Source organism: Chironomus tepperi, unplaced genomic scaffold, assembly GCF_022539635.2.
Source record: "Chironomus tepperi strain 1889 unplaced genomic scaffold, CSIRO-AGI_Ctep_v1 contig_58, whole genome shotgun sequence".
Classification (NCBI taxonomy): Eukaryota; Metazoa; Arthropoda; class Insecta; order Diptera; family Chironomidae; genus Chironomus; species Chironomus tepperi.
In genome coordinates this window covers 106,771-134,497 of record NW_027226180.1, presented here as the reverse complement: position 1 = coordinate 134,497, position 27,727 = coordinate 106,771, and the positions used below count along the sequence as shown (strand labels likewise).

Genomic DNA, 27,727 nt, shown 5'->3' with positions numbered 1-27,727 from the left:
GTGAATTTTTGGGAAGGAATTGAAACTTTTTTGTGTGGCTGGCACTTTCAATTTCTGCTGATGTCCATGTCCTGTCATGTTAATCTCAATTTTAAATTGCAGATCTGACTCATGTTGGTCTCTTAGCCTTTTTGGATTTGATTAGTACAAAACGGTTAATCGATCGAAATTCAGAATTGAGGCTGGCGTGACTTTGACCTGAATTCGATTTGAATCCGAACGAAGGCTGCCCTGTGGCAGGATTCTTAATGTATCCGTGAAATCCTACCACATACTATCCTAGGTACTCTAGGAGTTGAGAAGGGGCAAGGTAGGATTCATCTAAATGATGAATTGGATTATTTTAGAGATATGTAGATCTTTAATGGGCTACCCGGGAAGTCGTACGCAATCTTACCAAATTAGGCAGGGATTTACTAGGCTACATCATTCCACCCTATCCTATGTACCATGGGTTTACTAAAATAGCCCTATTTAACTGTTTAAGGCTTGATAAGGTAGAATAATGTCTGGTAGGATAAGAAGCCGACCCAAGAATTTGAATTGTGCTATTCGGGATTAAAAGTCCGATTATTTGCTTTGATGCTAGCCTTAAATGACAGCTTTAAGTAATTTTCATCAATATTATGATCAGCAGTTAGACAATATGGCTTGGTGGATTAGTAAAGTCATCCATAGGGACTGTTTCATTGCAATTTGACCTAACGATCATGTAAAGCAAATTATTGTCCTTTTTCGGATCATATGAATTGAAGACAAGACTCAAAGGCTGCCTTTTGTAAGCTATAGACAGTAATGTCTATTCAAATGCATACATCATGTTCTATTGTAAACATACATTTAAAAGACCAACCGTCTACACAGCATACAGTCCAGTCTATGACTCACTTGTTATGACATCGGCAGTTACTTAAATCCATCACATCTTATCAGCCAAGCATTCTATTTTTTGAGCTTTGATTTTCAATAAAATTTTAATGACCTAATTAAATTTACTCTTTTTTTTTACTTACTCAAAGTTTGTTTACTCACTTGATGCTCTGAGCTTGAACAATTTATTGAAATTCTCTTTTAAAAACTTATTTCTAAATTAAGAGACTTTAGTGACCTAAAATCATCGTCTTACGAAATGGAAAGTTTATCTATGTAAGCTTGATTTTTTTAGATTGTCAAATAGTTTCGATCATTGCTGTTTGGTGTGGATCAGTGCTGCATGCTGTGGACTTGGGTCAGTGCTTATTAATCACATTATTGAGTCATCTAGAGCTTCAAGTGCGTCGCAAAAAGTATGGTGCAACGGTTAATCGGTCAACAGCTCGTGATCCTGACTTTGTACCAAATTCGGTTCAAATCTGGTACAAATCTAGAGTAACATCGATCATATGCTGAATTTTGAGTAAATTAACTGACTTATGCTATTTAAATCAATCTCATATGGAAGCATAAAGCACACTCCACTGTTTAAAATACCATAAAACCCTCAATTAAGTAACTAATGTGACAAACAGCTTAATTATAATTAATTGAATAAATGAATGAAAAATACTCAGAACAATTAAGATGATTTACCGTTTTATCGCATGTATTATGACACTTCCGTACATAAATAGATGGAAATTGATCAAACAAGACCGATTAAAATGCCATCAAAAGGTATTCATGTGAAAAAATTTCCATTGCATTCACTCAGGGTTGTTAAAGCATATTCTGCATTACAGAATGTGTACACATGTGTCACATATTTCATATGTGCACAGGGAAAAATGTGCGAATATGTGTGGATATATGTGAAAATTCACAAATTGTCTACACATATCCATGCATTTTTACATGTGACATATTTTCAAAATACATCAAATTCTGTTTTTAACAACCCTGCAGTTATGTGTGGGAAGCTGTGAGTCAGGGGTGTAATGAAGGGTCAGATACTTTAAAAGTCCAATACTGTACCTACTGTACTTGTTGAATTATTATGAAAGAACAAGACTGTACATAAGAGAGTCTGATCCTTGGGCGTAATTAGCCGGAATTCGAATTACTAGAAACACAAAGAAGGTTGACCCCCCAAACTTCCTCTCTGTATACGCTCGAGGTATAAGCCTCCACATGGTATGATACTTGAGTGTAAACTCCGCTTGGCATATGACATTGAAATGCCGGAAAATAGTGAACCTAGACTCGCGTGACTCTGATTTCGACTTAAATCCCACAAAAATTCAGTTCCATATTAGAGTCAGTATACGTCATACTGCCCTACAGACACCATTTTCTGTCTCTTCTTCACATCATGTGTCTTTCGGGCAACATAATAAGCAGATTACATTGCAATGATAAAGTTCGTATGAAAGGAATTTCATGCGGTACATGAATGCTCATATTATGTACATTCAAATGAAAATTGAAAGTAATTACATTATTGATGGTTGAGTAAAATGAATTATGGAATTTGTTAGGAATTTGCAGTTTTGGAGTGGAGAAGAAGGAGGTGGTTCATGATTTTGGTACAAAGTGTTTCCGTGGGGTAAAGGGGGCGAGGTCTATTTTCAGCATTATCTAATTCCCAAACGACCCCCTAAATGATCAAATCTAAAATTTAATATTTACAAATCCTACAACAAAATTGTCGACAAAATGTGAAAAATTCACGATAAATCTCGTGACTTGTTGCCATAAATTAGTCATTAATATTCACTAAGTCGTGTCAATTTAATCAAATAAAAAAGCCACAAAATCACGATGAAAGTTTTGGAATATAAAAGCTTAAAATTTTACACATTTTTCTACATACACGGTGAGAATATTGGTGCCTTATTATCATCAATCCGCATGCTTTATTTCTATAACTCAATTTAATCGCATCTCAGTGCTCAATTGATCGTCAAACTGAGTTGTGTGAGGACGTTGAGTCGCGGAACTGCTTTATTTTTTGTGTAGAACGAATTTTTGTGTGTGAATTGATAAAGAAATATATTTAATTGAAGGAATAACGTTGTGATCAGCATAATAGGTCAGGTTATAAGGAATTAAATTGTGATTGAATTGCATTTAATTCTTTTACATTGTCACATTATTTATTGGTGTTGTTATTGAAGTTTTATAATGTTATGAAATAATAATAATAATAATAGTTGGTCTAAATTGACAACGTGGTGTGAATATGAATAATGAGAATTTTTAAAAAAATATATAAAATTAAAATGAATTGAATTGATAATAAATTTTGAAAAATTTTAAAAAATTAAAGAAATAATTAAATTTTAAATTTGCTTAAAAAAGATTTTAAATATTTTGTTTACTAACAATTTTTAAAATTCAAATTTTCAAATTTATATTCAGAACATTTAAAATAAAATAAAAATTTTAAAAATTGTTAAAAAAAATAAAAAAAATGAAAAAATTAAAAAAATAAGAAAAATAAAAAAAATTGAAAAATTGAAAAATTTAAAAAATTTAAAAAATTTAAAAATTTGAACAAAAGTAAAAAAATTTTTAAAATTTAAAAAAAATTAAAAGATTTAATTTCTTAAAAATTTGAATTTCTAAATTCAGATTTTTTTTATAAATTTTTTTTAACTTGTCGAAATTTTCAATTTCTTAATTAAAACAAAAGCCATAAAAGCTCTAATTTTCTCAAAAAAATTCTCAATTTTTTAATTTCTTAAATTAAAAAAAAAAGAAAATTAATATTTGAAACATTTTATTTGTTGAATTTTCAAGTTCTTTAAATTCCAATAAAAAAGAAAACCATTTTTTAAAATTTTACCAAAAAAAATTTGAAAAATCGAAAATTGAAAAAAAAATTAAAATTCATTTAAGAATCTATAATTTTTTTAAAAATAATAATTTTAAAAATTTTAAAACAACTATAAAAACTATAGAATAATTCAAATAGTGTCAAAACTTCAAAAAGAACTGAAATGGAAAGTGAAATTTTTTTTAACAATTTTAAAATGAAATTTTAACTTTTTTAAAATAATAAAATAATTTTAAATATCATCAAATAATTTAAAAGATTAAAAAATACTTCAAAAAAATTGAAAAAAAATTTAAAAATTATAAATTTGAAAATATAAATTAAATTTTTGTGAGTGAATTTAAAAACAAATCTTCAAGTTTTCCACAAAAAATGAAAAAGTGTCAAAACTAAAAATAATTAATTTAACTCAATTTTAAAAACAACTATAGCCAAGAAAGTGAAATAAATGATTAAAAACATAAAACTAATTCTAAAATTCTTGAAAAAAATCTTTTAAATTCTTAATAAATTCCCAAAACTTACAAAAACTAAAATTAGAACGCGAAATAAAATAAAAAAATAAAAAACTCAAAACATCGTGGCATAAAAAAAAAGAAAAAAAAAGTAAAAAAATTGAGTGAGGTTAGTGAGACTTATCAGCTGGCAAGACACAGACAGCAAAAAAAAAAGAATAAAGAGAGATTTAAAAAATTGAGAATTTATGCTCAAAAAAAGCCGAAGAACTGTTTAAACTAACATGTACAGTTTGACTAAAAAAGGTAGCAACAGCAACAACAACAGAACTGCCAATTGAGAAGAATAAAAAAAAGTGAAAAAAATTCTTTAATTTTTGGTGATTAAGTGACCGGAAATAACAAATTAAAAGAATGTTCTTAAATTTAAATTGAATTTATAAATTGACGTGAAGTTGTTCCTTAGTGCCACAGACAATTTTTTAGTGCCGGCTGACTTTAAATAGTCTTTTTAAAAATATTAATTTAGTGATAAAATAAATTTGAATAAAATGGAAATTAAATAACAATATAGACATTTAAGTTGGGGACCGTTCACATATTACGTAACATGGGAAATCGTCTCTTTTGATCTTAAATCCGTTCCTCCTTTTCCGTTTTGCCTTTTGTCCCCTCTTCTCATTCTCCCTTGTTCTCTTTGTCTCTTATTCTCCATGTTCCTCCATTTCCTTGCGTCTTCACCTCCTTGTCTTTTCCCTTCTATGTTCTTCTTCTTCCTGATCAGTTCCCTCATTGTCTCTTAACCACCTTGTCCGTTATCCACTTTGTCCCTAACCAACCTTGTCAATTTCCCTCATATGCTCTTCCTCCATGTTCCTTCCCATCATTGTTCTTTCCCTTTTTTTGCCCCTTTCCTCGTTGCCCCTTCCATTTTCCCTGTTTTCTACTCCCTTGTCCCTCGCCATCCTTATCTGAAGCGTACTTAAAGGCGTTCTAAAATCTCAACCCCATCACTTAACAACCCAACCACCACTCCCCGATTCTTCCTAAAAAACCCTAGTGGGCAACTTGAGATAATGTCGAGTTAATTACTGTCAAGTTGTCCACTAGGGTTTGTTAGGAAGAATCGGGGAGTGGTGGTTGGGTTGTGAAGTTGTAAGGTTGAGATTTTTGGAAGCCTCTAGATATCCTTCAGACAAGAATGGGAAGAGACAAGGAGAAGACAGGAAGAAGGCTAAGGGACATGAAGGAAAGTGACACGAAGGAGGAGAAGACAAGTACGGGAAGGGATAATGAAAGAGAATTTTAAAGAATGGAAGAGACAAGAAGCATGGCAAGGAGGGGATAGACAGGTAGGAAAAGTGACAAAGTTAGGGACAATATGGAGAATAGACAAAGAACATGTTGGATTAGGAACAAGGAAAGGAAGAGACAAGGTGGGCAGAACTCAAAGAGACAATCTCCTAAAATTGCATGTCTTCCTCACTCCTCATCCCTAGAACATTACGTAATAAGTGAACAGCCCCACCTCACTACTTCAGCTTGTAGACCAACTTGCTGACTTCTTGAATTACACTTTATAGATACCTACAGCTACATATAATCAGTGTTAACATCCCTTAATATCAGACATCACCAAAGAATGATCAACTGGAACTAAGCATTCAGCATAAAATCACCACAAAATTCTACAAATAAACACTTCAAATTCCTCTCTTCATAAACCCACCAAAGACATCCATCCAGCCACGATGCTTCCAAGCTCCTACAGAATATCACCCAAACCCCCACCACCAAAATACTCCGATTTCAACGGCTACGGCTGGATCATTGTCATCTGCAGTTTCATCCTATACCTCATTGTCGATGGCATCGCATACAATCTCGGTCTAATAAACAGCGCATGGCTAACAGAATTTAAACAAAGTGAAACAGCAACAGCCTGGATTGGTTCAATATTTTATTCGGTTCCGCTACTATCAGCACCAATAACTGCACAACTTGTTGAGAAATTTGGTTGTAAAACGATAACGATTATATGTAGCATAATCAGTACATTTGGATTTGTTATGTCGTCATATTGCGGGTCAATAGAGCAGCTATATATGACGGTTGGTTTGATTGCGGGTTTTGGTGTTAGTGCTGGATATGTTGTGGGTATATTGAGTGCTGAGAGATGGTTTGAGAAGAATCGAACCTTGGCAATTGGAATTGTATCGTCGGGTACGGGTTTTGGGACATTTGTGATAGCACCGGTTACTCAAAGGCTGCTTGATGCTTACGGATGGCGGAATGTCATGTTCTTTTTGGCAAGTCTGAATGTCTTGATGGGAGTTGTTGGATGTTTCATAAGGGAACCGCAGTGGGTGATTGATGAGATGGAGAATAAGGGTGTTAAGGCACCGAAAAAGAATGAGAATCATGGGATTTTTGAGGAACATGAGACGAGCTTTGGGACATTTAGGAGGTTGTCATTTGAAGCTATTGAGGATATTAAGGATGTCGTTAGGTGCCATTTTCATGAGAATTATAGTCATTTGGAGGAAGTTGTTGAAGAAAATGGAGTGAATTGTGATGATGTGCAGCATAAATTTGAGGTTATGCCTGACAAAATTGGGTTTGTGTTTGACAAAAGTGAGGTTATGTCCAATAAAAGTGAGGTTATGTCTCATAATCATCCATATTGTCAAAAAAGTGAGGTTATGTCAAGCAAAAGTGAGGTTATGTCCAACAAAAGTGAGGTTATGTCTCATAATCATCCATATTCTCAAAAAAGTGAGGTTATGCCCAGCAAAAGTGAGGTTATGCCTAACAAAATTGGGTTTATCTTCCCCAAAAGTGAGGTTATGTCCAACAAAAGTGAGGTTATGAGCACAAAAAGTGAGGTTATGTCCCCAAATTATCCAGAAACCTCCAAAAGTGAGGTTATGTCCCCCCATACATCTCTATATCCACAACTAAATCACAACACAAACTCAATTGACCATCAATTTCTCGCTAATGACTCTCAAGTACGCAATAGTCATGAAAATAACATAAACAATATTGGAACTGAGACATCATACGCTAATCTCACTCCTACGTCACATGAGAATGTGAGAATGTCCGTACATCCACCTCAAGCCAAAAACGAAAGTTATCAGGATGAGAATTTGGGGTCAAATGGAGATTGCGAGGCATTGACATCGATGATCGCTGCCAAAAATGCTGATGGAAATTGTGTTGCTCAAAATGGAACAGATAGTGATCAAGTGTTTACGATTTGTGGACAGGATTTGAAGAATTGTCAGCATAAGATGAATGGAGATGTTCATAACCTCAAAGTTGAGGAGTCTAACCTCAAAAGTGTGCAAAATAACCTCAAAATTGAGCAACATAACCTCAAAATTGAGCAATATAATCCATACAATGAGCAACATAACTCCAAAAGTGAGCAACATAACTCCAAAAGTGAGCAACATAACCTCAAAATTGAGCCACATAACTCTAAAATTGAGCAATATCACCCAAAAAGTGAGCAACATAACCTCAAAACTGAGCAACATAACCTCAAAACTGAGCAAAATAACCTCAAAACTGAGCAACATAACCTCAAAACTGAGCAACATAACCACAAAACTGAGCAACATAACCTCAAATTATCTCAACCTAACCTCAAACATCCAACAAATATCACAAATTCAATTCATAACCTCAATTACACAACACCAGACCACCACCAACCCCCACCATACTCACATGCCTGCTATATATTCCCAAATACAGACATAAAGCCATCACAACTACCAAAATCACCCGATATATCAACAATAATCTCCAAATTTATTAAAGATAAATTCAAAATGATTAAAAAAATTTTTTCACATTTTTCAAATCGTGACTTTACACTTTTGGCAGCCTCAACATTTGCCATATATGCTCTCTACAACATCCCAATCTACTTTATAGTGGAACTCCTTAAGACTTATCACTATACGGAAGCACAATGTGCCAACTATATATCCTTAATTGGTATATCAATTCTCGTCGGTATGATTACACTTGGATATGTTGGGGATGTCAGCGGTAATCATGTTAAGAATGTCAATGCATGCTGTGTCCTGGCATGCGGAATTGCTGAAATTTTACTTGCCAATTTTGCTGAGAATGCTGTTGCATTTGGTGCTTGTTGTGTCTTTTTTGGATTTACATTTGCATCGGCGTATGTGCTGATACCGAAAATAGCTGAGATGATTGTTGGCGTTGAGGAATTTGCGACGGCAATTGGATTGAACTTTTTTGTACAGGGATTGGCGCTGTTGGTTGGAATTCCGTTTGCATCGACGATATATGAAGTGATTGGAAGGTGAGTTGGATGTGTTGGGGGTTTTTGGGGATGGGGAATTGGAAGGAAGGGTTGGGAGGAATTTGGAGTCACATTCATTTGAGTCACGTGAAATGGATTGTAACCTGCCTAGCCGGGTAGGTTACGGGAGGGGAGGATATCCCGGGTGATGCTCCAGAGTGTCAAATTGAAAGGGGGAGGGGGTTATAGGAAAGAATAATGAAATGATGGATGGGGTAGGACAGTCAGACATGGGGTAGGACAAAAAATTTATATTACTTTGGTGGATGGTGGGTAGGTGGGGATGAGGGGTGCAACAATTTATTTCATTTAATGTTAAATTTCTAATTTTTAATTCCATTTTTCTTTTTCTTGATATATTTTTAGTTGGAAAATAGCATTCGAGATTTGTGGAACAATCATGTCATTTAGCAGCATATTTGCATTCCTAGTAAATGTAAAAAAAAGAGAGTAGACACGACAGAATCTTTAGGAACAATGAACAAGCTTTAATATTAAGTAGCCGAATTTTGATTAAAATGAATTGAAAATTGTTTAAAAAAAGGAATTAAATAAATAAAAAATTGTAAATTTTTATATTTTTTGAAAATTAATTTGCGTTTTAATTAATTTTTAGGTTTTTTGGATTTTTTTAAATTAGTAAAAGTATTAAAATAATTTTAAAAAATAATTAAAATAATTTTAAAAAAAGTAAAATTATTGAAAAAATTTTAAAAATTAAAAAAAATTTAAAATTCAAAAAAAAAAAAAAATTGAAAATTAAAAAAAAAATAAAAAAATTAAAACAAAAATTTAAAAAAATAGCAAAAAATTCCCAAATTTAAATTCAAACTAAAAAAACCTAAAAAAAGTCCAAAAAAGAATTTCCCAACATTCGATCTTGGCAGGACTCGAACCTGCAATCTTCTGATCCGTAGTCAGACGCGTTATCCAATTGCGCCACAAGACCATGCTATTTGTGTATTTCGCATTTGACTTCATCCCTATTTCAGCACGTGATGAAAATTGGATGAGAACATTTTGGTAAAAGATCAGAAAAAAAAAATTGAAAGTTTGGCGGGAAAATGAATTCTGTTTTAGATTCAGGGATGTTCTGGATGGAATGGAGTGGAATTTGGGGAATGGTTGGGGATTGGAATTGGACATGTGGAGTTGGAAATGTGAAAAAAATTTTTGAAATTCAAATTTAAATTTTTTTTAAACAATTTTTAAAAAAAATAAAATTTAAAAAATATTTTTTCAATTTTTTTTCAATTTTTTCCAATTTTTTTCGATTTTTTTTTGTTTTTTTTTCGATTTTTTTTAAATATTTTTAAATTTTTTAAGTTGTTTTAATTTTTTTTCAATTTTTTCAATTTTTTTTAATTTTTTTTAAATTGTTTTAACAATTTTTTCAATTTTTTTTTAATAAATTCTCAATTTTTGTTTAATAAAAAACCATTTTTATTTATTTTAAAAATTCCAAAAAACTTGAAAATGAAACAAAATCCACAATTTGAATCAAATCCACCGTCCAATCAACAAATCCCGCCATCCTTATTACTAGAACCGATCTTTTTCGATTCTTACGAACTTCAAATACGTCATTTTGCAAGAACGAACCCAACTGTGAAGTTAAACAGCATGGTCTTGTGGCGCAATTGGATAACGCGTCTGACTACGGATCAGAAGATTGCAGGTTCGAGTCCTGCCAAGATCGAAGTTGATAATTTTTTTTTTTTGCTTTTTTTAATGTTTTTTAATTCTTTTTTGAAAATTTGTTGGAAAAAATATTTAAATTTTAATTTTAAAAAAAAATTGAATTTATTATTTTAATTCATAAACTTGAAATTGTTTTGAAATAAATTCTAATATTTTATATTATTGAAACTAAAATGAATATACTTTTAAAAAGTAAAAAAAAAATTAAAAAATTAAAAAAATTAAACAAATTTTAAGAAATTTTAAAAAAATTGAAAAAATTCTGAAAAAAATTAAAATAAATTAATTTCAATTTTAACGATATTTTTTTTGAAATTCTAATCAAATTTGAATTATTATCACTTGTAATTCTCGTCTACATCTCAGCCACAACACATAAAAAAGGCAATTTTTCAATTAAGAATTGAGTTAAAAATGACAAAAAGCTTCTCATTCTCAGTGAGTATCTTGATATTATTTAAACTAGACGTAAAATCTACATCGATGAACTTCAAAACCTATTTGATATCTTATACCTTACTTACCATCGTAAATTGTGAAAATCTTTGTAATTGTGGCAAATTCATTGACTTAAAAGTCAATAAAATTGATAATAAATATGAAATTGACTTAAAGGCATTTGAGGAATTCCTAAGCAATCCATTAATACAAGGTCGAAGGCTTTATGTTATTGGAAATTATGGAGAAACTGACGTCCTTAGTGGAGTTATATTGAATGAATTGTATGAGAATGTAAGTAGTCCAGCTCGACTCTAACTCGACTTTAGTTCGACTCTAGTTCGACTCTAGCTCGACTCAAGTTTGACTCTAGCTCGACTCTGGCTCGACTATAGCTCGATTCTAGCTCGACTCTAGCTCGACTCTAGCTTGACTCCAGCTCGACACTAGCTCGACTCTAAGTTAACTCTAGCTCGACTTTAGTTTGACTCTAGCTCGACTCTAGATTGATTCTAGCTCGACTTTAGTTCAACTCTAGCTCGACTCTAGCTTCGATTCTGGCTCGACTCTAGCTCGACTCTAGCTCGACTCTAGTTTGACTCTAGTTTGACTCTAGCTCGACTCTAGCTCGACTCTATCTTGACTCCAGCTCGACTCTACCTCTAATCTGAAATTCCATTTAATTCTAGTACAAACCAATCAACTCCCCCGACTGTCTCGTACACAAATCAAAATTCACATCTCTCCTTGACACAGCCTGCACATCATCGCTCAACGGAACTGTAACAATTCAATTATGGAATGACATTTTCCTCTATGAATCACAAAATAATCATAAAATTGCTATAATTTTTATAAATCTGAAGGCTCGACCAGAACAGTCACAATATGAGAGTAGAATTTTTTCAGCATTTTCAGGACTTATGTCGACAATTTACTTTGTATTGGGCGAAGAGAGCTTTTATAATGAATATTATGGTAAAGAGGTGAGTTATTTAGGGAATTGTTGGTTGTTGATCGAGGGGGTGATGGGCTGTGTGGTGGGTATGGTGCTGAATTATGGAGGTACATCAATTGGTATGGTGTAGGGGGACATCTGGGATGGTAAGGTGGTGTATCTGTGGTTTAAAAGGGTTTTATCGACGGTACGGCATAGTAGGACGATGCGACAATATTTGGTGCGCCAACGGTGCGTTATAGGTGCACCAGGGGGACGGTATAGTTGTATGACATGATGATACAGGGTGAAACTGTGTTGAACTACTTTATCATGGCAATGTACCGTACCATTGGTGTTCCAGGATCCTAAAATCATATTATCATGCAGTATTGGTATACCAGATTGCCATACCAGGTGTAACACCATGCCATACCTTACCACAATCTGAGAATTCAGCCCCAAACCGTTGTTTGATTAGGCAAACCTCAAAATCAACTCAAATTGACTCAACTCGGTCAATTTCGACCAAAAAATGATAAAAAATTGAAAAATTTCTCAAAATTCCTCAAAACTAACCAAAATTTCCCATTTTTTTCAGTCACAAGAATGCGACTTTCACTTCCACATCAACGAACTGGATCAAAGGAATGAAATTGATGAGTCAATTCTGGAAATTCACAGTATTTTGTCACATCAGAACATCGAAATGCATGAAGACTTGCATTTTGTACAGGAAAATCTGAAAATTTCAAATTTTTTAAACATATTCAAATTTGGTGCTGACAAAATAACGGAAATTGAGGCTGAAAAGTACCAAAAATTGGAAGAATTTGTCAAAAAATTGAAAAATTTGACAATTTTTGATGAAAATTTGATGGAAAATTTGAATGAAAATGAGCGAAAAATTCAGCAATTTATAAAGGACTTTAAGGAACAAGCTGTTGTTGCTTACATGAACCTGACAAGTCCTCAGCTTACAGTTCCAGACCTAACAACCCCAAAATTACAAAGAAAAATGAAAATTTTTACCAAAAAATTGCGACAAATTGAAAAAATTGTGACCGTTAAAATTCAAAATTTCATAACGGAAGTGACTGATGATTTTAAGGCAATTTTGGACAAAAAGTTGAAAAATGGCAACGACAAGACAATATTAAGCACCAAGGACACTCAGATCCTGTCATTTGGGAATGTCAAATTTGGCGAGGATGTTGAGAAGTTTGAAGTCACGAAAATAGTTCCAATTGAGAGTCAGGAACGGATTGCATTGAAGAATTCCGATAAATCAATCACTTCCATAAATCCACAACTTGACAATCATCCACAACAAGACCAAATGTCATCTAAATTACATGAAAAATTCATTAAAATCATCGAATCCAAAGCTGTTAAGTTGTTTGACAATTCGGAACCGACTGAGGAGAAAATCAGAACAAAATCATCAAGAAATTACATAAAATCACTGCAAAAGCTGTTTGAGACTGCAAATAGTGAAATTAGGAAGAGTTTGGCATTTAAGAAGTTGATGAAACAAAGGAAAATATCGATTCCATTTCCATGTGACATTAAGTGTTGAATGTGACGTAATTTTTAAGATTCTAAGCATGTAAGTGTATGAATAATAGCAATATGTAGCCCTTCCCCTTCTTCCCTAGCATTATACTAGATTTAAACTGAATTCGGAACAATGTCACAGTCACGGCAACCTAGTGCCAAATTTTGGATCTATGAACCAATGATATTCAAAACTTTGGGTGGTCTGAACTCCAAAAATCCTACTGAACATCCTACTGATATATCTGCTGATCATGTCTCCATAAAGAAGCCAAAGAGGATGCAAAATCTGAAATTGCCAACAAATTAGTCAAAATCAACAGTTAATATACAGTCAATATAGAAATATTTATTTTATTATATCATGTGTGGTTTAAATTATAGGATAACATATAGCAGTGAATAAAATACATAAATAAGGAGTAAATAATATTTAATATCTTTAAAATAAAAGAAATATTTGATGTCAAATCTTACAAATGTTAAAATTTTTAGTCTATAGAATCAGGTGCATTTTCAGGTTGGGGTCAAAGTCCCTCAATTTAGGAAAAAATTATCCAATTTGCTTTAAATACTTTATTTGAATGAGTATTTTTTAAAATTTGAGAGCCTCTTTTTTTTATAAAATTGTGGAACTTAGAGCAGTGAAAAACTGACTACGTTACAAAGAGCCAGCATAGGGTAGACCTTTGCTAGATCTTATAAAGAGCATGGAGGATGTCTTAAAAAGTCGAAAAATGGACTTGTTTCGTAAAAAGTGAACGACCAGCTCAGATCTATATGATACTCATATTTTATGTATTCTAATTCAGACAAAGAGTGCCGAATTAATCAGGAATCACAAAAATTTGGCTAGAAAATGGTCAAAATTGAGCAGGAGATGATCAAAGTTGGTCAAAAGTAATGAAAATTGTTCAAAATTGACCAAAATTAGTCAAAGTAGGTCTAAAAAGTAGTCAGGAATGGCCAAAATTGGTGATAAAGTGATCAAAAGTATCAAAATGCCAGGAACATGGACAAAATTAGGTGCTGTACCATAAGTAGAGTCACTGAACTTGATCACTTCAACACCCTTATTCAGACTAAATTATGAATACTTAAAATCAGAGCTGGCAGGACTTGGGCGACTCCAAACTCCAAAATTTCAAAAAGGTCAACTAAAAGAGGGTCCATAGTAGCCATCTCCACATTGAAGTCCAGCCAACTCTTCTTCAAAACCTTCTATCCACCAACTTCAACATCCCCAAACCCTCATCTAACCCTCGACTTCCTCAAAGCAGCTAACACCATTGCCTTATCGTTCTCAATAGCCGTACATCTCTCATTATCCAGTACAATTTCATTCCTTCGGTCACCAAACCTTGCCATGACTCTCGGTCTATAGTCAACCTCAATTGCCAGCGGATTTCCATTCAGTCCCAAAATTTCAAGAATCGGAAGTGCCGCAATTTCATCAATTTCATCAAAATCTTTAATCATGTTGCAGGACAGGTCGAGTGACTTTATGGATCTGAGCTTGCTGAGTCCTTTTAGTGATGAAATGTTGTTGCCGACCAGATTCAAGGTCTGAATATTCCCAAGTTCCATGCACCAATTGGTCAAGTCCTCAATAAGATTATTATTAAGGCTTAATATGCTCAATTTTGGCAAGTGCCTCAAATTTGAAATTCCACGAATTCGATTCCCGTCCAGCAGCAATGTCTCAACATTTGGAACTAACTTTAAGGCTGGATCCAACTGCCAAATGTCATTATATCCAAAATTTACAGTCTTAATGGACTTCCATTGCTCATCCGTCACCGAATTATTGTGGATTGACTCGGGATTTAAAATATTTTGAATATTTTGGGCACGTGTAAAAGTTACGGTAAATACTTCACAATTCTCACGTATCCTCGCATTGGAATCGACATTCATTGGCACAATACCGTAAAATTCTAAATTTATGACATTTGGGAATGGCGACAGTTCAAAATTTAGGGTCGATGCGAGGATGTTGGATGTCCCGATGGGATTGACGAGTTCCTGAAGGACGTCCTCTTTTGTATCACAGGTAGTTCGGGTGGGTGTCACTTTTAGGGATCGAAGGTTCGAACAGAAGTCAAGGATGTGTGAGAAATCGAATTTACTACTTTGAAGCTCTTGGTGTGGACATGGAAGTCTAAGGCGGGTTGTGATGGCGTGGAGCTAAAAATAGAGGAAATTAAATTTGAAATTTTGAAGGTCGTTAAATTTTGAATAGTCAAAGAATGATAAACTTTGAATTTTTGATAAAGCAATAAATTTTGAATTTTTTAAGTCTAAAATTTTCGAATTTTTGGGGGCCGTTAAATTTGAATTTTTGACATTTAAAAATTTTGAATTTTTGAAAATTGTTAAAGTTGAATTTTTAAAAGCTGAAAATTTTGAATTTCAAAAGGCCGTTAAATTTGGAATTATTAAAATTCGTAAAATTTAAGGGTAGCTAAATTTGAATTTTTGAAGGCCGTTAATTTTTGAAACGTGAAAAACCGTTAAATTTTGAATTTTTGAAAAATGGTAAATTCTGAATTTTTAAGGACCGTTAAGTTTTGAACTTTGGAAAACTGTTGAATTTCAATTTTTTAAGGCCGTCAAATTTTGAATTTTAAAAGTAAATTTTTGATTTTGCTTTGATTTACTGTTAAATTTGAACTTTTGAAAACCATTAAATTTTGAATTTTTGATAAACGTCAATTTTTTAAATTTTTAAGGTCGTTTAAGTTTGATTTTTTGAAGACAGTTTAATTTTGAATTTTAAAAGCCCGTTAAAATTTGAATTTTTGAAAATGATTAAATTTTGAATTCTTGAAAGCCGTTAAATTTTGAATTTTCAGTATCAAATCTAGTGACTCAAGTAGTCGTCTAGAATATGTGCTGACAACTGAACAAAACTGATAAATGATGTCAATGCCTTTTCCTTATTGCTCATCCTTCAATCAAATTGCCTTCAATTTACTCATACAATTCACATTCAATTATCATCTCTAGAGCTTCTAGAACTTCAAAACATCCCACAAAACTCACCTCAAGTATCGTGAACGTCCACATCCCCTCATTCTCCATCAGATATCTCTCACCATTCTTAAATATATCCAATGCCATATTCTGCAGCACAAAAATCACATCATACTTATGATAATCCAAAAATTCAACAAATTCAATTGGCATATGCTTCTGCATGATATGTCCAATGGTCTGCAAGTACTTCTGTAGATCCTCACGTCGCTGCTCGATAAACTTGCTGTTCATATTTCCAATAACCTTCTTTTTTGGCAATAAATCCTTTCCAATTGAATAATTAACAAGTTTCTCATGAAGATCATGAAAATCACGATAACGTCTCAGGACTGTCCATTCTATATTATGGAAGCACGTGACACGAATATTGTAAAATGTAGTTCCATCAATTATTTCAACATTTGGTATTGTTATTGTCGTTTCTAATGGATTTCTATAATAATTTGACATAATAATTTTGTAATAATTGAACTTATGTTTATCAAATGATAGTTTTGTGGATGTATGTGTTGGAATGTCTGTTTTTCGGAATCAGCTGTTTGTGGATTCGGATGAGGAGTTTGAATTTTTGAAGGACGTTATGGATTTTTTGGTCTATTTTTACATACTTTGGTGATTTTTACTTAATAATGTCCAGATTTGGTCTCTTTTGGGGCTCTTTAGATGCTTTATGGACTCTATGGACGCTCTGAAGCTGGTTCTGTTGATGACTTCTATTCAGAGCTAGAAGTCGACTCAGATTTTGTATGAAAAAGCCAATTCTGGTCAATTCCAAGCCATTTCAAGCTTGTCAATATCCAATAAATGCCTCAAAAAATTCAAGAATTTTTAAAAATTGAATTTCAAACATTATTAACGGTCAAAAAATATTCGAAAAATTTTCAGAATCTCAAATCAGTAAAAATACAAACAAATTTCACAAAATATTAGAGAATATTGAATAAAAAGTACATTTTCATCACACAATATGTCCTGCAATTATGCTGATAATCTGTCACCATATGACGATAAGGGGGTGCTAGGGACACCAGAGGTAAGAATTGGATATTGTTAAATTTTATAAGGATTTTTTGGTCAATTTTAGGGATTATTTTGGAATGTATTAAGGAAGATTGAGATTTGAAGTAAGGAAGTTGGGAGTTGGGCATCAAAATAAAGTCCTGACAGCCCTGATTGACTCTGTTGAGTGCTGGTTTGTAGGATATAAACTAGTCATACTGTATAGTCCATCCAGAGCATCCCTACCAAGTCTATGGGATACGGGTTGATGCTGTATACATTGCTACACATCCAAATGACACTAAAGCTCCTTAAAATCATCGTTTTAACTGTTTTTGGGTCATTTTGACAGGAAAGATGGGATTTACTGCAGTATGTCACTCTGTCGCTCGGGTATCTTACTTGCTTACTTCGCTGGCGTGATGCCTGACTTAAATCGAGTCTTACATCAAGTCAGAGTCATGCCAACTTTGTTCTGAATTTCAAGTCAATTAATTGGCATTTAAGATTGCCTGAAGTCTCAATCTCGACAAATTCCCGGATTTTATGAGTCTTAATCTCAATCTGAGCATCTAGAACCCTTACCGGCATGTGCTACTCGGGCATATCCCTTCAAAATAATCCATAAATCTCTAAATCACAATCCCATTTCCATCCCTTTCCAGATCTTCGACACCCCATCTGAAATCACCTCAAAAGTTGAACAACTAGTCGATCTCATCCTCGCATCAAAGCACATAGTCGTTCATACAGGTGCTGGAATCTCAACAGCATGTGGAATACCCGATTTTCGTGGACCCAACGGTGTCTGGACACTCGAAAAGAAAGGAATTAAACCAAAAGTTGACATAAGCTTTAAAGATGCAATTCCATCAAAAACCCATCGTGCCTTAAAGCATCTAGTCGATAAAGGATATGTCAAGTTTATAATAAGTCAGAACATTGATGGACTTCATATGCGATGTGGCACACCCCGTGCCAATCTTGCTGAACTTCATGGCAACATGTTTACAGCTGAATGTCCAAAATGTAAGAAGCAATTTGTACGAACATCGCCAGCACCGACAGTTGGTAAAAAGGCAGTCGGTGAGACGTGCAGGAACAAAGGACGTCCATGTCGTGGACAGCTGATAGACACAATACTTGATTGGGAGGATGACTTGCCTGATGATGACCTGGACATGGCCATGATGCACTCAACAATCGCAGATCTCAATATTGGACTTGGATCAAGCTTCCAAATCATGCCATGTGCTAAATTTCCAATGAGAAGTCAAAAATTTGGCGGGAAATTTGTGCTGATTAATTTGCAGGCAACAAAAGTCGAGAAAAAGGCTGACTTGTCAATTCATGCATATGTTGATGATGTTATGGATATGGTGATGAAAAGGCTTGGTATTGAGGACATTCCAGAGTACAGTGAGGCTGACGATCCGACAAGGAAGGAGGACTTTAGTGTAAATTGGAACATTCCAAAGAAGGAACTGACCAGTATTGAGAAGCTTTATAAGGAACGGAATAAGAAGAGAAAAGGCGATGAAGTTGAGGTGAAGAAGAAGTATAAGAAGACTAAGGCTGAGGATGGGAACTAGCTGGGGTGTATTTAGGGGTCATACCCCACCTCTACCCTTCCCTACCCCACCTCTACCCTACCCTACCCCACCTCCCCCACCTTTGAAAATCTCTTGGTTCCATTTTTAAAAAATCTTTATTTTACCGACTAGAATAAATAATTTTAATGCAAAAAAGTCCAGTGCCTTTATATCCATCCACAGCTACTTTTCCATTTTGACATCACAGCCTTTCAAGGCAGCCGTCAGTTCCGCCTTAATTCCATCAAAGTCCTTCACATATGGAACATTTGTGATCACTAATGTCTTTAAATTTAGTTCCTTTAAGCTCCGCAAGCCGTGATCTGTCAAGTTCTTGCAGTCAATCAGCTCCAAGTGCTTTAATGAGTCCTTCCGCATTTTCAGGCATTCTAAGGCTTCATCCTCGATGTAGCCGCAATTTTTAAGGACAATTTTCTCTAATTTTGTGCAGCCTTTGATGTGCGGGAAGCCAATGTGACTGATGCCGGCATCTTCAGCTATGATTTCTTGGACGAAGAATTTGGCATTTTCGGGTGGAAGGAGGTTGTAGTCACAGAGGGGCTCGGGGGCGCTGACAAATTTGACACATGATCCGTTGCGGAGAAGCCTGAAAATTTTAGGAGATTTTTTTTAGGTATTTTAGGCAATTTTGGCATTAAAAATGACCATGGCATGACAACCGGCCCAGCCATGGTGCCTGATTCAGTATGAATCCAAGCATTCGAGACTGGAACTAAGTCAAACTCACACTGGCTTGGGAACTTTCCAGATTTTTGATTGATTCAGGCTCAATACCTAATATTGACACGAATCAGGCACTAAGTCAGAGTCACGTCGGTCTGGAAGTTCTCTTGATTTTTGGGAGATCCTGCACATGCTGATAAGATGCCTGGATTGGAGTCGAATCTGGCATCAAGTCGGTTAATTGACCAAGTTGTCATGACTCTGGCATGGTGTTGGATCTGGGAGTAATCCAGGTATTTTGGGAGATTTAATCCAAGTCCAGAACCAAGTCAGAGTCGGGTTGGTCTAGGAGTTATCCTGTCTTTTGATAGATCCTGCGAAATGCAGGCTTAATACTTGGATTTGACCCGAATCTGGTATTAAGTCAGAGTCAAGCCTGTCTAGGAGTTATTTTGAACTTTGAATGATCCAGCCTAATGCCGACAAGATGTCTGGATTTGACCTGAATCCCATGTCAGAGCCACTCTAGTCTGGTACCGGATTTTGAGTCAATTAACCGACTTGAGGCCATTTGAACGGCCAGCAAAGTAAGTAACCGACTTGACCATTTTATGGTCCACAAAGTTCCTCATTTCTGGACCAAAAATCCATCCAAAATTCATCAATAATCTCTACTCACCATTCAGCAGTACACCGATCATGTCCAAGAGCCTTAACTCTCTCGCCATCAACACGATTAAACATCATATTGACCCACCACCAAAATTGTCGACCTGACTGCACCGGCTTGAGAAGCAATGATGAAATTTTAAGTTGGCTGAACATTTTTGAATGTGAAAAGTTGCTCGAAAGTTGTGAAATTTATATGAAAAAATTTAGAATTAAAGATGCTATTTTTGGATGCCGGACGGTAAACAAAAAAAACAAAAAGTTTCAGGAAGAAAATAAAAATATTCGAAAATGTTTTGAGAAAAATTTGAATTTTTATTGGCAGTTGTTGCTGTGATTGGAATTTAAAAAGAGGGATTTTTTGATGGTTTTTGGTGATTTTTGTGATTTTGGGGATTTTGGGGATTTTGGTGATTTTTGTGATTTTGGGGATTTTGGTGATTTTGGTCATTTTGGTGGTTTTGGTGATTTTGGTCATTTTGGTGATTTTGGTCATTTTGGTGATTTTGGTCATTTTGGTGATTTTGGTCATTTTGGTGGTTTTAAAGTTTATTGTCATTATGGGATGAGCTGCTGGTGTTAATCCTATTTAGCTCAGGGGGATGAATTCGAGGGGAGGGAGGGTTGCCTTCCCAAAAACCCCTTTTTGGAGAAATTTCTTCAATTTGCTAAGGATTTTGGGGCAGATGAATAAAAGACTCCTGCCTTCGTCTTATATTTTCTGCGTTTCGTCTAGCCGCTACTTGCATTCCAGTCACCTGCCGATTCTCACTTGTTTGCACATAACCTCGGTAAAAATAACTGATCAAAAATAAAGAAATCATCAAAAACTATCAAAAATTCATCAAATTGTAATTTATCCCCAACATCTTTCCCTAAAAAATCCCAACAACCCCAAATCCTCAACAATATCCAAAAAAATCCAACATTTTCTCTATATCCATCAAATTATGCCTGTCTAAGCTTCGACTACTCAACAATCACTGATCTGTCACAATATAAAAATGTAATCGGAACTAACTACATTCATCAAGTTTATTTTTTTTTTTTGCGCACACAATTTGGTGATTTAGATTTTTCCGACAGCAGTAATTAAATACATAGTCAACTTAAAATTGATGAGAAAAATCCGCAAAGTAAAGTTAATCTTGTGGAAATTTTTTTTTTTTCGCGTGTCCAATTAAATGTGAGTTATGAGACAGAGTTGGGGATTCTTTGTGTGTCTTTGTGTCCTCTGTGTCTCTCTATGTGTCTCTGTGTCTCTCTGTGTGTCTCTGTGTCTCTGTGTCTCACTATGTCTCTCCGTGTCTCTCTGTGTGTCTCTGTGTCTCTCTGTGTCTCTCTGTGTGTCTATGTGTCTATGTGTCTCTATGTCTCTGTGTCTCTGTGTCTCTGTGTCACTGAGTCTCTCTGTGTGTCTCTGTGTGTCTCTGTGTCTCTCTGTGTGTCTTTGTGTCTCTCTGTGTCTCTGTGTCTCTCTGTGTCTCTCTGTGTCTCTGTGTGTCTTTGTGTGTCTCTCTGTGTGGCTCTGTGTCTCTCTGTGTGTCTCTGTGTCTCTCTGTGTGTCTTTGTGTCTCTCTGTGTGGCTCTGTGTGTCTCTGTGTCTCTCTGTGTGTCTCTGTGTGTCTCTGTGTCTCTCTGTGTGTCTCTTTGTCTCACTATGTCTCTGTGTCTCTGACTGTCTCAATGTATCTCTGTGTCACTGTGTCTATGTGTCATTGTGCCACTGTGTCTCTCAGCGTCTCTCTTTGTCTCACTGTCTCTCTCTGCATCTCTGTGTACACCCAACTCTGACAAATCTCATCCATTCGACATACATGGTCAATGTCAATTCATCAGCTCATTAAGTTACGATTTAATCATTCACAAAGATAAAGCATGTTCACAAGGCATGAAATTTTTGATGACAATTGCTTCAACTTTTCGTCGGGGACTATAAAATCCCAAAGAAAATGTTCTAACTTTATCAGTAGCTTACTTGATTCCTCAAAGTAAACAGCAACTAAATCAAAAAAAAATGAAGCTTTTATTGTCATTAATCTTGATAGCAACAGTTGTGCTTCATAGTCAAGCCAAAACTCGCGAAGAAATGAAAGCAAAATGGCATGAATTGGCAAAAGAATGTCAAAAGACAACAGGTGCTTCAGACGATGAATTGGAAAAGATTTTGTCGCATGCAAAGCCTGAAACACATGAAGGAAAATGCATGATTTCATGTGCATTTGAGACAATGGGAGTTGTGAGTAGCTGGATGTGATTTTGGGTATTCTGGGTGTGACTTAATGACCTTATGTCTTGATAAATCATGTCAAGTTCCATATACAGTCGACAAGTCACCCCCAGCTCCACCCTAAACCTCAAAAACTCACTTAATCCATAACAAAAACCCAAATTTTCAGGTTAAAGACGGTAAAATCAATAAAGATGGTCTAGAAGCTTGGCAAAAGGAATCACCAATACCAGATGATGTCATTCAAATGGCTATAACAGATTGTGAAGATGTGACCGATGATGATCATTGTGAAGCAGCTGCAAAGATTGGACATTGCTTTAAGGATACACTCAAGAAAGCTGGACTGTTTCCTGATGATTAAGGATGTTTGCTTGTTATGTAACGTGGAAAATTGACTTTTTGACACCCAACCCCCACTTAAGTCTATCCATTAAAAATTAATTTTGTTGAAATTTCAAATAAAATCATTTTACCTTAAAGGAGCTGTAGTAGTTGTTGGTTCGGTTGTTGTTATCGTCGTAGTCTCTTCGGTAGTGATATAAGGAGTAGTTGTAGTAGTTGCGCGATAATAAGCTCTTTGGGTTCTTTCATATTTTACTCTATTGCTTACAGTTGTACTAATGACTCGCATCATTAGACTATTATCATCACCCGTCATAATCCAACTATAAAATTTTGTAACATCAGTAAATACAGAATATTGATTAACATTACATCCATAAAGTGTCCCATAAAGTGATGCCGATACAATTCCCCGTATATAGAACGTATTATCATGACTAACAATTAAACCACTTCCACTATCACCCGTACAAACACCAGAACCATCAGCAGCACCACCACAAAATGTACGATGACTTAACATTGGCTGATGTTCATTACTTTTTATACAATCAGAATAATTATGAATTGGTGTGTTAACAAGTCTGGCTATATTTTCAGTATCGGCAAATTCACTATGTCCATGACCCACAACAACACCTAAAGTTTTTGATGCAGCTATAGATTGCGGTTCAGCTATACAAATCGGTTGAATATAACGATTAAATACGACATCATCTTCTAATTCCAATATGGCAATGTCACCGTCATATGATGCAATATATGGATGCCAATCAGGATGTAAATGAATTTTTATAACACTTGATGTTACTTTACCAACTTCATGACATTTTTTAAGATCATATGCACCAAGTATTACTAATATATCACGTGATTTATGGCTGTGTGAATTGTCTTTGCCTTCAACGCAATGAGCAGCTAGAAATTTATTGGATTAGTACAGTTTAGTGATGGTACAGAATGGTATGGATATATAACTGATACAGAATAGTGATGGACATGCTGGAAAAGTGGCATTGTGCATTGGAACCGAAGGTGTACCAGGCGTACCTATATACAATATCAGAGATGTACCCATACCTATAAAAACTAAATTAATCTTACCGGTTAGAACGAATTTACTAGAAATAAGAGTTCCACCGCAAAATACATTTCCATTTGTGTCTATTAAGACAGCAACCCTAAAATGAAAAAGAGTCATTTATAAACACCCAATTCCTTTGCTGATACAAGAACGGAAGCCATTTGAAGCCAGGATTGAAGCCAGGATAATTGGTACGAATGGCACATGCAATTTTGGCTACTAATGTCATTTTATCGGACAAAATGAAGCATATATCCCTAACATACAAGCATATAATCAATGAGCATCTAATGGTACCAATGAGCATGCTCAATTTAGTGAACTAGACACCATAAGATGCACATTAAGCATATTATTGTCTTTTAGACTATTATTCAAGAAGCTATTATGTATATTACCATGGATGTAATCCTCGTGTGACTTTTGATCCTAAAATGATCATTCCAAATCCTATTTTTTGTCTTCCACATGACGTTGGGCGATTCTGATCAATTTATAGTAAAAATTAGAAAGTTAGTGCTCAAATTAAGGTCAATTTTAATATACATACCGTCAGCAAGTCCCATGAGGCAGCTATAATAAAAATTGTTTAAAATTTAATTTTTAATTCAACATTTTAAATCACAAATTCTTACTGATTTTAGTAAATAATAATAATGCAATGATACAATAAAGTAACCCCAATTTTAAAAAGTTCATTTGTGAGACTTTTTTTACTGATTATTTCACAAATATTTATCAGTTCTCAGAAATTCTGTTCCTGTTTAATCTGTTTTAGAATATAAGGCCGTTCACTTGTTACGTTACGCAAAATAAGGGATTTTTAGACCCACTCCCCTCCCTAGGGGTGCAGCCAGAAAATTTTTATTTGAATTTTTTTAATAAACTGCAAACAAAAAATTTAAAAATAAAAAATTACTTTTTTTAATTTTTAATTTTTTTTTTAAAATTTAATTAACACAATAAAAGACAATTATGTTCCGAACAGTAAGGAGTTTTGACTTAAAATGATTATTTTTTACACATATTTCCTCTTTTAATAAATCATTTTGAGAACCTTTTACTCATATCTCTCATTTTGAGCAATATTTACACAATTTTTTATTAAATGTGCAAATTTTGGAAGAAAAAAAATTCAAAACTTTTGTTGAAGGTCAAATAGGGGTGTAGGGGAGGGATGGGTTCACAGACCCCCTTTAAAAATCAAAAAACCAGTTATTTTGTAACGACTTCTTAATTTTTAAACTTTTTTATTTGCAGGTTTTTAAAAGAAATCCAAAAAAGCCCTAGTAAATTTACTGGCTACGTCCCTCTCACTGAAACCCCTAAAAAATTAATTAAAAACAGATCAAACTTTAAAATTCACAAAATTAAATCATTTTATTGCTTCAAAAACTTCTGATACATCAAATTAGCCATAACACCATCTTCAATTGCATTTCCCATCGACTGAAAGACTGTAACATTTTTGTCAGTGTCCATTTTGTAGAGGAACTTCTTTCCGATAACAATTTCGCCAATCTCTCCACTCACGTACTGCTCAATACCTTTCAGTTCTGTTTGTAGTCCAATGTTGCTTTCTATGTAGACACGTGATGATTGATAGATGTCCATGGACAGTTCTGAATGGTGATTTGTTCCTGCTCCAATGGCTAGATGGATTGGATAGATTGATTAGATTTAGCAGGGTAATGGGGTAAGGTGCAACTGGTCAAATCTACCAGGAATATCCTATCGTACCCTACTCGGAATATTCCATCCTAACCGACTCGAAAAAGCAGGGCTATTAATTCATTGAGTTCCAACCCCACTCCTACCCTACCTCCTACCCTACCTCCTACCCTACCTCCTACCCTACCTCCTACCCTACCTCCTACCCTACCTCCTACCCTACCTCCTACCCTACCTCCTACTCTACCTCCTACCCTACCTCCTACCCTAACTCCTACCCTACCTCCTACCCTACACCTACTTCAGCCCCACTTAGGATAAAATGGGATAGAGTCACTTAGAATTGCCCTGTTTACCCCAATATAGAGTCTATCCTGAGTAGGTTATGAAATCGGCACCATGTTTCACCTGAACCCTCCCTACCCTCCTAATTCTACCCTTAATCCCACTTCTCATTTCCCATCACAAACCTCCAAAAACTCACCATTAATATGAACATTTTCCTTCAAATCCTTAAGCTCGAACAGTGGTTGACTGGCATTAGTTGCTGTAACAATGCAATCAGCATCCTTGACACACGACACCGATGTATCTACTGTTGTAATGTCAACGTTTGGGAATAAATCCTTCAATTCTTTTTTCAAATTATCAGCTCGACTTTGTGTTCTGTTCCATAATTTAACTCGAGTAAAGACATTTGGGAAGTAGTTGAGTAATGCTAGTGCGTGGATTCTACCCTGTGGGGATGAGAATTAGATGAGTTATGGGTTGTAGTGAGGAGGTGGAACTGATTAAGGTTGGTAAAGGTTGTGGTTGATTATTTGGGATTTTTTGGGGATTATTTGCAATTTTGATGGAATTAAGGGTGTGTTTAGGGGAGTTTGGGGTAGATTTGGGAGGATTCTAATAAAGGGGTGCCTCTATTGGAGTCTGGACAGCAGTTAAGACAGTCCAAATTCCAATTGTCCTGCCAAGTCAGATTTATTATCAAAAATTGATGAAAATTTGCAATTTTATGACAAAATACACAAAAAAATTGAATAATTTCGATCGGAGGGACAGTAAGGGGTTGACCCCAACATCCCTCTCCCCTAAATACACCCCTCAACCCCTCATCATACCTGTGTACCACATCCAACAATTGCCAACTCCTTTCCTTCATGTCCCTTATCCAAACTCAAATCACAACCCAAATACTTTGTAGCAACAACACTAACAGCTGCTGTACGCCATGCCGTAATTTCAGTTCCATCAACAATTGCCTTCAACTTGCCAGTATCAGGATCAAATAGCAAAATAGTTCCAAGAATTGTCGAAATTGCTGGATTTAATTGTGAATTTCCACTAAATGATGTGACAAGCTTGCATGACAATGTTGAATGTTTTGTGTCGGTTCCAGTGACGGATTTTAAGGCATAATTGGACGCATATCCAGGCATTGTCAATAGAACTCCTTTATCACCAGCAAATGTAAATGTTCGTGGTGTTTGGGATGAAAATGGGACAGATTCTGATGGCTGAGTGTTGGATATGGCAATTAAGGCTGATTCCATTGCATCGACAGAGTCTGTCCAATTTAGGAGACTTTTGACGACGGAGTCTTTGATGAAAATGACGTCATTGTTGTCCATGACTTGATTGATGTTTTAATGTTGCTGTTGTGTCTGTTTGGTGCTTAATGTTGATGATTCAGGTGTGTTAATGCTTTGTGGGACAGAAAAACAAAACAAAATTGATTATTTTTAGGGATTTTGGAGTAAATCCATCAATTTTTGAGGATTTATTGGCAATTTTGATAAAAATCTTTGTCAAAATTTTCCTAAAAATCCATCAAAATTCAAAAATTTCAACAATTCCTCACCAAAAACTGCTGATTGAACCTCAATTGTCCACTAATTTAGCTAAGGCACTTCTTGTTTCAACGACAAATCACAAGGAACTAACAAGCAATTAACAAGCACTTGAATGTTTTATATTATATCTATTAATTCTTATCAATTTTGTGCATTTACTGTGGGAATATTTTTGAAAAAATAAATAAAAATTGGAGTTAGTTCATAAGTGACGTCAGAAGACAAAGAACTTCTGGAAGGAGGCTGTTGTTGGAGACAGTGCTGCAATTGGTATTGGTATTGGCAGTTGGCAGGCGTAGGTCGGCGACAAAGTCAGCTTTAGGCGTCATCTGAGGGAGGCCATGGGTCACAATTGATCTAAGTGGCCAACGAAG

At 34.9% G+C, this 27,727-nt stretch overlaps 8 protein-coding genes and 2 non-coding genes across 10 annotated transcripts; 5 read left to right on the top strand and 5 right to left on the bottom strand.

Annotated features, from left to right (window-relative positions):
* The first annotated feature begins 2,869 nt into the window (after positions 1-2,869).
* On the top strand, positions 2,870-9,147 carry LOC139100295 (uncharacterized). The gene is made up of 3 exons (XM_070652924.1): positions 2,870-3,007; positions 5,793-8,554; positions 8,921-9,147. Exons 2-3 carry the CDS (start codon positions 5,961-5,963, stop codon positions 9,006-9,008), a joined length of 2,682 nt encoding a protein of 893 aa, XP_070509025.1. The 5' UTR covers positions 2,870-3,007; positions 5,793-5,960; the 3' UTR covers positions 9,009-9,147.
* Positions 9,148-9,429: 282 nt separating this feature from the next.
* On the bottom strand, positions 9,430-9,503 carry TRNAR-ACG (transfer RNA arginine (anticodon ACG)). The gene has a single exon. It is a non-coding gene; the product is annotated as a tRNA-Arg (tRNA).
* Positions 9,504-10,179: 676 nt separating this feature from the next.
* Positions 10,180-10,253, top strand: TRNAR-ACG (transfer RNA arginine (anticodon ACG)). The gene has a single exon. It is a non-coding gene; the product is annotated as a tRNA-Arg (tRNA).
* Positions 10,254-10,738: 485 nt separating this feature from the next.
* On the top strand, positions 10,739-13,604 carry LOC139100363 (chromosome partition protein Smc-like). Its single transcript, XM_070652979.1, has 3 exons — positions 10,739-10,987; positions 11,383-11,679; positions 12,232-13,604. Exons 1-3 carry the CDS (start codon positions 10,739-10,741, stop codon positions 13,207-13,209), a joined length of 1,524 nt encoding a protein of 507 aa, XP_070509080.1. The 3' UTR covers positions 13,210-13,604.
* Positions 13,511-17,084, bottom strand: LOC139100095 (nischarin). Its single transcript, XM_070652689.1, has 2 exons — positions 16,233-17,084; positions 13,511-15,374 (listed from the first exon to the last, which is right to left on the bottom strand). The coding sequence occupies exons 1-2, from the start codon at positions 16,674-16,676 to the stop codon at positions 14,439-14,441; spliced, it is 1,380 nt and encodes a 459-aa protein (XP_070508790.1). The 5' UTR covers positions 16,677-17,084; the 3' UTR covers positions 13,511-14,438.
* Positions 17,018-19,090, top strand: Sirt6 (sirtuin 6). The gene is made up of 2 exons (XM_070652692.1): positions 17,018-17,259; positions 17,891-19,090. The coding sequence occupies exons 1-2, from the start codon at positions 17,194-17,196 to the stop codon at positions 18,815-18,817; spliced, it is 993 nt and encodes a 330-aa protein (XP_070508793.1). The 5' UTR covers positions 17,018-17,193; the 3' UTR covers positions 18,818-19,090.
* LOC139100098 (ATP synthase subunit s, mitochondrial) lies at positions 18,915-20,462 on the bottom strand. Its single transcript, XM_070652693.1, has 2 exons — positions 20,181-20,462; positions 18,915-19,424 (listed from the first exon to the last, which is right to left on the bottom strand). Exons 1-2 carry the CDS (start codon positions 20,324-20,326, stop codon positions 19,001-19,003), a joined length of 570 nt encoding a protein of 189 aa, XP_070508794.1. The 5' UTR covers positions 20,327-20,462; the 3' UTR covers positions 18,915-19,000.
* Positions 20,463-24,799, bottom strand: LOC139100096 (coagulation factor IX-like). Its single transcript, XM_070652691.1, has 6 exons — positions 24,465-24,799; positions 24,380-24,402; positions 24,228-24,313; positions 23,850-23,926; positions 22,877-23,663; positions 20,463-20,971 (listed from the first exon to the last, which is right to left on the bottom strand). Exons 1-6 carry the CDS (start codon positions 24,526-24,528, stop codon positions 20,839-20,841), a joined length of 1,170 nt encoding a protein of 389 aa, XP_070508792.1. The 5' UTR covers positions 24,529-24,799; the 3' UTR covers positions 20,463-20,838.
* Positions 22,149-22,885, top strand: LOC139100099 (general odorant-binding protein 19d-like). The gene is made up of 2 exons (XM_070652694.1): positions 22,149-22,409; positions 22,570-22,885. The coding sequence occupies exons 1-2, from the start codon at positions 22,188-22,190 to the stop codon at positions 22,762-22,764; spliced, it is 417 nt and encodes a 138-aa protein (XP_070508795.1). The 5' UTR covers positions 22,149-22,187; the 3' UTR covers positions 22,765-22,885.
* Positions 24,800-25,183: 384 nt separating the features above from the next.
* On the bottom strand, positions 25,184-27,435 carry LOC139100105 (ketimine reductase mu-crystallin). The gene is made up of 4 exons (XM_070652699.1): positions 27,362-27,435; positions 26,622-27,204; positions 25,985-26,237; positions 25,184-25,481 (listed from the first exon to the last, which is right to left on the bottom strand). The coding sequence occupies exons 2-4, from the start codon at positions 27,129-27,131 to the stop codon at positions 25,210-25,212; spliced, it is 1,035 nt and encodes a 344-aa protein (XP_070508800.1). The 5' UTR covers positions 27,132-27,204; positions 27,362-27,435; the 3' UTR covers positions 25,184-25,209.
* Positions 27,436-27,727: the final 292 nt, after the last annotated feature.

What these genes read in the sequence shown, in the direction of transcription:
- LOC139100295 (XM_070652924.1), top strand. Translation starts at nt 5,961, where the DNA reads ATGCTTCCAAGCTCCTACAGAATATCACCCAAACCCCCACCACCAAAA. An exon ending in ATATATGAAGTGATTGGAAG is followed by an intron (nt 8,555 to 8,920) that starts GTGAGTTGGATG and finishes ATATATTTTTAG; the next exon opens with TTGGAAAATAGCATTCGAGA.
- LOC139100363 (XM_070652979.1), top strand. Translation starts at nt 10,739, where the DNA reads ATGAACTTCAAAACCTATTTGATATCTTATACCTTACTTACCATCGTA. An exon ending in TGAATGAATTGTATGAGAAT is followed by an intron (nt 10,988 to 11,382) that starts GTAAGTAGTCCA and finishes ATTTAATTCTAG; the next exon opens with TACAAACCAATCAACTCCCC. An exon ending in ATGAATATTATGGTAAAGAG is followed by an intron (nt 11,680 to 12,231) that starts GTGAGTTATTTA and finishes CATTTTTTTCAG; the next exon opens with TCACAAGAATGCGACTTTCA.
- LOC139100095 (XM_070652689.1), bottom strand. Translation starts at nt 16,676, where the DNA reads ATGTCAAATTATTATAGAAATCCATTAGAAACGACAATAACAATACCA. An exon ending in GGACGTTCACGATACTTGAG is followed by an intron (nt 15,375 to 16,232) that starts GTGAGTTTTGTG and finishes CTCTATTTTTAG; the next exon opens with CTCCACGCCATCACAACCCG.
- Sirt6 (XM_070652692.1), top strand. Translation starts at nt 17,194, where the DNA reads ATGTCCTGCAATTATGCTGATAATCTGTCACCATATGACGATAAGGGG. An exon ending in GGGTGCTAGGGACACCAGAG is followed by an intron (nt 17,260 to 17,890) that starts GTAAGAATTGGA and finishes ATCCCTTTCCAG; the next exon opens with ATCTTCGACACCCCATCTGA.
- LOC139100098 (XM_070652693.1), bottom strand. Translation starts at nt 20,326, where the DNA reads ATGTTCAGCCAACTTAAAATTTCATCATTGCTTCTCAAGCCGGTGCAG. An exon ending in GATCGGTGTACTGCTGAATG is followed by an intron (nt 19,425 to 20,180) that starts GTGAGTAGAGAT and finishes TAAAATTTTCAG; the next exon opens with GCTTCTCCGCAACGGATCAT.
- LOC139100099 (XM_070652694.1), top strand. Translation starts at nt 22,188, where the DNA reads ATGAAGCTTTTATTGTCATTAATCTTGATAGCAACAGTTGTGCTTCAT. An exon ending in CATTTGAGACAATGGGAGTT is followed by an intron (nt 22,410 to 22,569) that starts GTGAGTAGCTGG and finishes CCAAATTTTCAG; the next exon opens with GTTAAAGACGGTAAAATCAA.
- LOC139100096 (XM_070652691.1), bottom strand. Translation starts at nt 24,528, where the DNA reads ATGAACTTTTTAAAATTGGGGTTACTTTATTGTATCATTGCATTATTA. An exon ending in CCTCATGGGACTTGCTGACG is followed by an intron (nt 24,314 to 24,379) that starts GTATGTATATTA and finishes TAAATTGATCAG; the next exon opens with AATCGCCCAACGTCATGTGG. An exon ending in ACACGAGGATTACATCCATG is followed by an intron (nt 23,927 to 24,227) that starts GTAATATACATA and finishes TTTTCATTTTAG; the next exon opens with GGTTGCTGTCTTAATAGACA.
- LOC139100105 (XM_070652699.1), bottom strand. Translation starts at nt 27,131, where the DNA reads ATGGACAACAATGACGTCATTTTCATCAAAGACTCCGTCGTCAAAAGT. An exon ending in TTGTTGGATGTGGTACACAG is followed by an intron (nt 26,238 to 26,621) that starts GTATGATGAGGG and finishes TCATCCCCACAG; the next exon opens with GGTAGAATCCACGCACTAGC. An exon ending in GGAAAATGTTCATATTAATG is followed by an intron (nt 25,482 to 25,984) that starts GTGAGTTTTTGG and finishes CAATCCATCTAG; the next exon opens with CCATTGGAGCAGGAACAAAT.